Here is a 10,458-nt window from a genome sequence, read left to right as displayed (position 1 = left end):
GAACACTGTCTGACACATAGTAGGTACTCAGTGACTATTCGTTGAGTAAGTAAGAAAATGAAAATCCAAGAAAATCAAAAGACAAATTATTACAAATAATAATAAAATTAGTGAAGTATCTGGGTAAAAATTTATGTGTTGAAAACAAGAGCCTTTATATTTATAAAGAACCACCAATTGAAAGATTTAATGGAAGAAACCATCATATTTATGACAGCAACAAAAAATATAAACTACCTTAGCATAAAAAAGAAATGTACAGGGTCTATGCAGAAAAAAAAAACCTTTCAAACTTCCTGTTGTACCCTAAAGAAAACTTGAATAAATGGAAAGTCAAAACATGTTTATTCTTGGGTTGGAAGGCTGAAAGTAATGAGTCAATTCTCCCAACGTTAATATGAAAATTTAATTTGATTATATTACAAATATTGAGCATATTGACAGGATTTAGGAGAGCAAGAAAAACTAAACAAACTAAATATAACAATCATACAGGAAAATATACAAGAAAATTTGGGAAAAGAAACATAATGAGGTGATATTAGCCCTTCAAATATTAACATACATTATAAACTTAATTAAAACTGTAATGTAATGACACATGAATTGACAAATGATTAGAACAGACTAAAAGTCCAAAAATAAACCCAAATACATACAAAGAATTTATATGGTAAAGATGGCTTTTCCAGTCAGTGGGGAAAAAGATGTGTAATTTAATAGTGTCAGATAATAAAGTTTTTAATTCTTACCTCTCAGCCTACATCTATATAAATTAAAACTGAAATATTTAAATATAAAAAGAGAAATAATAAAAGTAATAGAAGAAACAATGAAAAAATTTGACCCAGAATCCAGAAAAGAAAAGATTGATAAATCTGTGTAAAAAATTAGCATTGAAAAATTTCTTCATGGAAAAAAGTATTCATAGACGTGAAGAAAAAAAAAAAAAATGACAAAATGACTAAAACTATTTTTATACAGCCATGAAAACTAATTCCTAATATCTAGTTGCTATAAATCAATAATAAAGCTCAACAATCCAGTTTTTAAAATGGGCAAAGAAAATGAACAATTCATAGAAAAGAAAATGCAAATGGTTCTTAAACGTAATGAAAAGATGTTTAAACTTAACCTTATAATAAAAGATAATTATATTAAGAGAAATTCAGATGAAAACTAATCTTAGATATCATTTATCATCCATCAAATTGGCAAATATCAAAAAATTTGATTCCACCCATTTCGTCAAGGTAATTGAGAATGAGACATTGGAATACATTGCCAACAGTGTAAACTGGTCCTTCTAAGGAGGTTAATTTGTCAGTATTTATCAGAAATTGCAAATGCTCAGAAGACCCAGAAATTCTACTTCTAGGAATTTATCCTACATATAATTATATATGTGTGAAATAGTGAATATACAAAGTCGATCACTAAGATGTTATTTATCAGGAAAAGGTTGAAAATTACTTAATTGTCTATCAAAGGGGACTGCTTAAATAGTTGGTATATGGCTATTAATAAAAATGAGGTAACTCTATGTGTTGAGAAAAAAAATCACCTCCAAGGTATGTTAAGAGAAAAAAAAAAAGGCAGCTCTGCATAGTGTTTTTAGTGTGCTACCATTTGTGCGTTGGGAGGAAGAGTTAGGGATTTTTACTCGTTTGTGGATAAACTGTCTCTGGAAGGATGCATGAGAACCTGTTAACACGAGTTGCCTCTAGGTAGTGAAACTGGGTGTCTGGAGGACAGCAGTAGAAGGGAGAATTTTTACTAGATAGTCTTTCATGTTTAAAAAAACCTTTTGAACCGTGTGAATCAATATAATTCACCTGCTGGTTATTTAAATCACATAGATGCCAGGTGTCAGGATGGGGCAGTGGAAGCCACTCCAGAGGGGTTATCAGAAGTGCCAGATTCTAATTCCTACTCCTTCGCTAACTTGCTGGCCGGCCTTAAGCAAACAACTCCCCTGCACCCCCCACCCCCTGCTCAGGGCTGATCTGAGAAAGGTCAGAGAAGGTGATTTTCAAGGCCCTCTCTAGCTCCAACATCCCAAGGTGTAAATTGCGGTTTTTCCTTACACATTTTCTTAAGTCATCTCTACCTCATCCTTTCCTCTGCAGCTCATCAAAATCTCAGAGGAAAAGACAGACAACTGAAGAAAATAAAATTGCAAAGATGACTTTTATAGGACTCCTGTTGAATCATTGTGTATTCCACCGCCAAAGCTGAAAATGATGAGTTTAATATCACACAGAGCAGTGCATCTTATATGTCTCAAAAGACAGCTTATGCTACCCAGAAAACTGGGAGCTCAGCAAGACGTAATTTTTCTCTCCAACTCTGAGGCAAATGAAATGACAGTCATCAGCCCACTTTCTAGAAGCAACACGGTTTTCATTTGGTTTTAACTTCGTTTGAAAGTGTCCCAAGGTGGGAGAATCCTTCTAAGTGTGGACTTTTCTTTTTTCCCCAGGAGCGCATGCTAGAAAGGGCATGAACAGGTGGCCAGGTTTTCCGTTCACTGTTTCCAGCATTGGCCATTGTTGACAAGTTAACTCTGCCAGGCATCAGGAAACCTGGGTTTCAGTCCCAGTTATGCCATGAGCTCAGACAAGTCCCTTTTCCCTTCAGGATCTCTGTTACTCTAAGAAAGGATTAATAGATATAACTTGGGCTGATAGGAAGAGAAGGTTGAATCTGAGGGACATTGAAGATCTAAAGACCTAAAAATTCCCCAGTTCCTGCTACTAGTTCGTTACCAGTTTTGGAGTAATCTCTCTGGGGTCTTTTGTTCAGTCATTCTGCATACAGCTACTGAGCATCCTTTATGCACAGGCACTGGGCTCTTTCTAGGCAATCCTCCTACCTGTAAAGGGAGCTCATAGATGGCAATGTTAACAAATAATACCATATTAAGCTAGGAATACATGTAAGTAGAGAGCAGAGAAAGACTAGTCACAATCATCTTTACAGACGACAAAGTGGTTTTTTTTTTCCATGCACTATTTATATATTATTGAGGAGTAGGTATGGCATCATGAAATGAGGTTAAATAAAAGAAGTAACTAGGACATCATAGGTAAAGCTCCCAGAATGGTGCCTGGCAAGTATGAAATATGCTGTAAATGATAGTAATTATTATTGCAGTGTTTGATCCCCACTGTTACTCTCTTAGGTTGGAATTAAAATAACCACTTTTCAAATAAAAAAGCTGCGTTCAAAGTGGGGCCATAATTTACCCCAGATCTCCTCAGCTAGAAATGGCCCAATCAGAGCAAAACTATAACCAGGCCCAATGTAAATACAATTCTGCTGCCTGAAAGTATTTCTCATTAATCAGAGAAACAAATTCTGATAATACCTTTAGTCGTGGATGTATTAACTGTTCTGGGTATGTAACATCACAACTTTGTCCAACAAAAACCTCACTTCTTCAGAAGAACTCTAAAGAGGGATCCTCATGGTAGTGATCTCAGACTCTGAGCGCAGATGGTGTTAAAAGTGAGGAAAAATTGATCCTCACTGGTCTCATCTCTTCCAATCACATTGCAAACGGCTGCTAAAGTAGCTGACACATAGGGCCAGGTTGAAAGCGTGTGTGGGAGAGGCGGCGGGGCGGGGTGTCTCTTCCCTTTAAGGTAAGCTCTGTAACCCTGCACTTCTCATTTGTTATCCTTTCTCTCAACAGAAAACAAGCCTGGAGTTTTACATTGATATCCACGCCCACTCCACCATGATGAATGGCTTCATGTATGGCAACGTCTTTGAGGATGAGGGACGGTTCCAGAGGCAGGCCATTTTCCCCAAGCTCCTCTGCCAGAATGCCGAGGACTTCTCCTACGTAAGTCAAGAGCTCTCTCTCAGCCAGCTCCAGCTCCCCCTCTCCACTCCGCCCCTCTCCCCCTCTGTCTCCTCACTCAGTTCAGTTTGGTTTAACATTTACAGAACACCAACTCTGTGCCAGGTCTTGCGTGGATGATAAAGAGAGAGATAACAAGCTATGCCATGCCCTCGAGCTGCTCGTCACCAGTCAGGAGGGAGACTCTGAAAAGGCTGCGAGTGCTTAGTTTGTCTGAGGAGCTGGCATTTGTTTAGTTGATCTGACTCCTGAAGTGAGAAGAAATTCACTGAGCAGCTGAGCACCTATCACATGCCAGGCCCTGCTTTCACCTCCCTCAGCATCTTTAGTTAGGAGACCTACCTGTCTGCTGAAGGGGGTCTATGCCCACCACGACCCCTTCTGGGCCTCAATTTCTTTGCCAGTAATTTGCGGGTGATAATTTTCTACCTTGCCTGCATCATTGCTTCCTAGGGAGACAAATGCAGAAATAGATACGAAAGTACTCTGTAGGCAGTAAAGACCTCAACAGACTGCAGAGACTGTTGTTACTGCCCACTGCACACACTGAGGACTGGAGAGGCGGTTGGCTGGCGGCTAGGATCATTTGCAGCAAAACGCAATATTGAGAAAGGGTAGGGAGGGAAGATAAGGAGGGGAATCAGTATGTGGAGTGGGGACGGAGGAGGGAGTTTTTGCACATTTTTCTTTGTTTTGATACTACATCTCTGAGTCCTGTTATTTCCATGTGGCTAGAGGGAGAGAGGCCCAAAAAGGTCATAGCAATTTTTGAAGTTGATGAGCTGAAAACTTGCCTGCCCATTGCTTCAGGCATGGACATTAGTGGAGATGATACATTTCTCCTTGAGGTAAGATGCACTTGGAATCCCAGAATCTTTGAATGCCACACCATGAAAGAAATTGGGAGGTTATGTGACTTAGTCTCCTCTTTACACCCAAGAGACACGTATGACCCAGAGAAGTTGAGTATCTACAGCAAAGTCCCTTAGCATTTCAGGGTAGAATTGAGGCGGGTGGCTCCCCATTTGCCGCTCTGGGATAAAAACAGCCATGCTTGTTTCTGTAGGAATTCCTATGGGATGGTCAGCCCTTGTCTTTATGAAACCATTCGAGTTTCAGAGCAGACTTGGTCTCCTGGATCCAGGTTCCCTGGGAGGCTGGGCCACAGGCCTTAGAGACCCTCATACAGGTGAGGTTTCCAGAGCCAACAAGAGGGGCACAATCTGGGAGCTTCACTCCTGGCCTTGTCTCATGATGTTCCAGTATTATAGCCCCGCCTTAAGAGCTCAGGGCTGGGGTCAAGGTCATCTGGCCTAGTCCAATCTCTGTTTCCCCTCTTCTCTGATCCTCAGTGCCCAGCTCTAAAATGAGAGTTCGATTTCACTATGTGGACTTCAACAGTCCTTTCAGATCTGACATTCTATCATTTTCTGATCCTTTCCTTTACCTCAAGACACACGTACGCACGCATTTCTGTTTCTTTCCGCGTCTGTCTTGTTTCGTTGTTTTCTTTCTCCTCCTTCATTCTTCTCTTTTCCTTCTTCTTGTATACCTGCTGAGTAAGACACACATTCTCTCGTTATAACTGGTCTCATCATTTACTTGGATCTCTATGGGTTAGCAGAGATGCCCTTCTAAACTGAAGCGAACTGACCCTCCAACTCTGTGAAAGAGATGTTATCTTCATCTTCACTTTACAGATGAGGAGACTGAGATTGAGACAAATAAGGCAAGCGGTCTAACATCTCACATATTTTGAACAGAGGACTTGAGATATTGACCTGCTCGTTCCTTCCTCTATCTACTGTGGCTGGTATGGTGGCACCCGTGTGAAGAAACAGCCATAATCCCAACTCTCTGGTGATGTTGGACGTGAGTTCAGCTGTCCCTAATGGAGGAGGAGCAGTGTGAAGGAGTGCTGAGGTTTCTGGAGTCACTTAGTCCTGGATTCAAATCTGTGCTGTATCCCTTACTTGCTCTATCTCCATGAGCCTCAGTTCCCTCCCCTTAGAGGGACAAAATTATAACACCTACACCAAGGGATTATTTTGTTTTTGTTTTTGTTTTTTAATTAAATTTATTAGGGTGACATTGGTTAATAACGTTCTATAAATTTTAGGTGTACAACTTTATAATGCAACATTTGTACACTCTATTGTGTGCTCACCAGCTGAAGTCTAGTCTCCTTTCATCACCTTATATTTGACCCCCTTTATCCTCTTCATACTCCCCCACCCTCTTCCCCCCTCATAACCACCATTCTGTTGTCTGTATCTATGAGTTTGCTTTTTGTTTTGTTTTTCGTTTGTTCCTTATTTTATATCCCACATCTGAAAAAAAAAAATTATAAAGTTCTTGTCCTTTTCCATCTGACTTATTTCACCTAGCATAATACTCTCAAGATCCATCCATGTTGTCACAAATGGCAATATTTCTTCTTTTTTATGGTTCAGTATGTACCACATCTTCTTTATCCAGTCATCTGTCAAAGGACACTTGTCTTGTTTTCATGTCTTGGCTATTGTAAATAATGCTTCAATGACCATAGGGGTACGTGTATCTTTATGAATAAGTGTTTTCAAATTTTGGGGGTAGATACCCAGAAGAGGAATTTCTGGATTATGTGGTAGCTCTAGTCTTAATATTTTGAGGAACCTCCATATTGTTTTCCATAGTGACTGTACCAATTTATAATCCAAAGGGGTTATTTTGAAGCCTCAATGAAATGCTGCAGGGAAAACAATATGAAGAAGTTGAAAGCACTGCCCAAATTTTAGTTCTGATTATCATTATAATGTAATTGCTTCTTGTTGTCTGTCTACTTTCCCTTGCTCCATCTGTCTCCATTCAAATTTCCACAAATATTTATTAAATGGCAGTTACTGTGCCCCAAGAACTCTAGGGCACGCCTTTATTTAATTATATTTGTTTATTAATCCTCAGAATAATACCATAATATGGGATTAATATTCCACTTTTCAGATGAGGAAGCTGAGACTCAGAGGTGTTGAAAGATTGGCTCAAAATCCGATAGCCAGCAGGCGCCCAGCCCTGATTCTCTCCTCCCTATTTGTTTTTCGCAGTCCAGCACATCCTTCAACCGGGATGCTGTGAAAGCAGGCACTGGCCGTCGTTTCCTCGGTGGGCTCCTGGACCACACATCCTATTGCTACACCCTAGAAGTCTCCTTCTACAGCTACATCATTGGGGGCAGCACGGCTGCTGTGCCCTACACTGAGGAAGCCTGTATCCTTGGCAGATCCCCATCCAGCCCTGGGCCAGCCCATATCCCACAGAGAATCTGAGAATATCAGGTCTGGCAGGATGTACTAGGCAGGTCGGGAATTTGGTCTCCAACTCAGGTGAGGACTGAGGCTCTGGGATGAGGATGGAGGTGGCTGGTTCTGCTGGTGGCATCTTTGGATTGTCCTATTTCCCCCTTGCCTTCTAATGCATACCCCTCTCCCAGCTGCCTCTGCTGTGCTTCAGGTCTTCCTCAGGCACCTGGATCCATGGCCTCCTCTTACCTTATGCTACTCCCAGCTCTCTCTCCCCTTTATTCCCTAATGAGAGAGTGAGTCTTCTGCTATCTAAGGTATGTAAGTACACAGGCTGGATAACCATCCCCAAGGTTGCTGAGGAAGACCCTGATGGTCTTGACTCCTCCTTCTAACCCTGAACACGTAAAACTATATTTTCCCTTTTTAAATCTTCCCACCTTTTTGTGCTATTGCTTTCTTCCTTTCCTTCTCTATGCTCACTATTTTCTTTGTACTTGTTTTTTCTCCCCTTGTCTCCTCTCCTTCTGTCACTCCTAACACTCCTGTCTTGTGTGTTTCTTTCCCTACTTCTTACATCCCCCTCCCCGCCTTCCTCTGTCTTCTCTCTTCCTCCCACCCTTCTCTCCTCTCTTTCTCTCCCCTTTGCCTCCCCTTTGTCTTCCGTCTTGCCTCTCATCCTCTGCACATCTCTCTCTCTCTCTGCTTTTGCACTTCTTTTGCCAAATCGCTTTTCTTCTTAGTTTCCTCATAAAATTTCTCTGAAAACCCCAGGCATGTCATGATGAAATTAGAGGTTACTTTCTAGCTTGCTTGATTTTTTTTTAGAGGTTGTGGGTAATTCTAGTTTCCTGAGTGTTAATTTTAATTTCAGTGTCACAGGATAAGGGTTTTGTGATAAAATGTGACCGTTTCTGCTTTCCTTTATCCTTTTGTTTTTGGATTGACCCATTAGTCCTTCCCTACACTTAGTTTTCTTAGAGAAAGAATTATGGTTGAAGAAGAAAAAATGAGAAGGATGATATTAACTCTATATCTGCAAATTCTCTCTCCCCAGAAGTGGAAGTGCTCTTTTTAGCCTTTATTCAACCCTTGGTGAGTGTTTATGGAGTTGCTACCGTGTTCTGTAGAGGCAAATCTCCTTTATGGTTGTGGCATGACTTAGAACTAGTTCACTCAGTCAATTGCAGCCTAGTGGCTCAGGGGGGTCCAATTACCTAGCTGGGCACACAGGAGGCAGAGCGACAGCCCCAGAGGGAGGGGTGAGCCAGGTGTTACAGCAACATCCCAAATCCAGCAGAACACTGAAGAGATCACGATAAGAACCAACAGTCCCCTCTTTATAGTTGCCAAGACAGGGGCAGTCATCTTGAATTCTGCTTTAATAACCACCTGGCTCAGTAAGACCGAGGGAGTAGGCTCTTCCCTGAGGAGAGGACTCTTGGTTTCCAAAGTCCCGGCCATCTATTATGTGCCACACTGCCCCCCACCAACACACACACACACACATACTAGTTGATGTGTGTCCCACGACTTCTCTAGGATCCCCTAATTCCTGTACTACATGCATAGGTCACATTCCACACTACACCTACTTTGTTCTCCCATGGTATTATAGCAAAGAAGGAATAGGGCTTGGAAGAAGAGTTTGAGCATGTGCACCAAAAGAGATACTGAAAAGCCTATTGACAATGAGATGTGAGTTTGTCCGGAGGAGAACCGACTTAGTTTGTGATTGGTTTCTGCTGTTAAATTTGATGGATCCTTCTACACTTTCTCAGCACCTCTGTCATCTTTTACTTTGGAAGTAAATGTGTTTCTTAGTAGAAGCCCCCCCCCCCACACCAGCCTAGGTCCATGGTTTTCTCCCTTCAATGCCCAGTCTTCATTCATCGTAAATAAACACACTATCAGTACATGCAGGAATCGTTCTAAGCACCCAGGCTAAAATACTGAACAAAAAGGCATGACTTGCAAAGCTTTCTGCTTGGGGAGACAGAAAAGGAAAGAGGCAATTATAATACGTATGGTAAGTTCTGTGGTGGAAGAATTACAGAGGGCCATGGAGAACTTTCATTTAGCAAGGATATATTGAATGTCTACCATAAGCCAAGCAAAGTCCTAGGCACGAGGGGATGTAGCAGTGAACATATATTAAAGACAAAAATGTCTTTACATGGGGGAAGGAGGGAACTCAGACATAGTTCTGGGAGATCAGGGAAGGCTTCTGAATGGAAGTGACATCTAAGCTGAGTTTTTAAGACTGAGTGAAAATTAGCCTGATTGGTTTGGGGTGGGTTATTGAGGGGAAGACATTGCAGACGGAGAGGGAAGGAAGGAAGGTGCTGCGGGAGCTGTAAATTGTCCAGTATGGCTGAAGGATTTCAGATGCAAGGGATGAAACTGAAAGGGCAGGCCGTAAAGAATTTGAACTTGAATATAAAGGCAATGGGGACCGATAGAAGGGTTTTTCATCACACTGGAAAGCTACTCTGGCTAGAATGGGAAGGACAGTTTGGAGGGGTCAAGATTGTAGTCAGGGACGTGCATTTAGGAGGCTGTTATGACGGTGCAAGTGAGGGATGATTGAGGCTTAGATTCTGGTGGTGCCAAGGAGTGTTTAGAACATGGAACTGAGAAGACTTAGTTCAGGAGTGGTTGGGGGTGTCAGTGGGGAACTGGAGCTAGCGATTGGAAAGAGTTAAGTGTGAATAGTGAGGCTGCACATGAGCTGCTCGGCCACCTTGTTCTGTCATCCATGGGACAAGAAGAACCTGGAGTTGTACCAGGGAAGCTCATGCAAGTGTGATTTAACCTGGGTCCTGTATGAAATGCACTTTTTAAAATCTTCATTTCATAACAGAGGGAGACTTCAGGCAGACAGATTGTGATCTTTATTGGCTGCTGGCTCCGTGTCCCAATCAGAAAAAGAAATTACATAGTCTGACAGGAATGGCAATATGGTCTGGGAGGAAGTGTCCTCTAGATTGGGAGTCAGGGGACCTGGATTCTGATGACAGCACCAACATCATCCTGAAAGGCGTCCTTCAGCAAGTCCTCTAACCTTGCTAAGGTGAACATCTTCACCTTCAGGAAGGGATTAAGGACCTTCAACTTTTCCAACCCCTGCTATGGGAATGAGAGATACTTATGAAAAGGTACAAAGTTATACAATGAGAACAGACTTTGAATTCAGATAAACCTGAGTTTGAATCCTGGCTCAGCCACTTACTAGATGTGTCACCTTGGGCAAGTTACATATCCTCACTGGGCCTCACTGTCCTAATCTGTAACAGGATATACTAATACTTA

General features: G+C 41.7%; 1 protein-coding gene across 2 annotated transcripts in view; it reads left to right on the top strand.

Moving 5' to 3' along the window:
* Window positions 1-10,458, top strand: part of AGBL4 (ATP/GTP binding protein like 4) — a 1,052,851-nt gene that overhangs the window by 997,420 nt on the left and 44,973 nt on the right. For both annotated transcript variants that reach the window (XM_023535058.1, XM_011367669.2), the window contains exons 10-11: window positions 3,698-3,850; window positions 6,952-7,114. In XM_023535058.1, the coding sequence (XP_023390826.1) occupies window positions 3,698-3,850; window positions 6,952-7,114 (316 nt within the window). The remainder of the gene's footprint in view (window positions 1-3,697; window positions 3,851-6,951; window positions 7,115-10,458) is intronic.

This window comes from Pteropus vampyrus, unplaced genomic scaffold, assembly GCF_000151845.1.
Source record: "Pteropus vampyrus isolate Shadow unplaced genomic scaffold, Pvam_2.0 Scaffold135, whole genome shotgun sequence".
In the NCBI taxonomy this organism is placed as follows: domain Eukaryota; kingdom Metazoa; phylum Chordata; class Mammalia; order Chiroptera; family Pteropodidae; genus Pteropus; species Pteropus vampyrus.
Note: the sequence above shows the minus strand (reverse complement) of the source record. Positions and strands in the feature narration are given on the sequence as shown.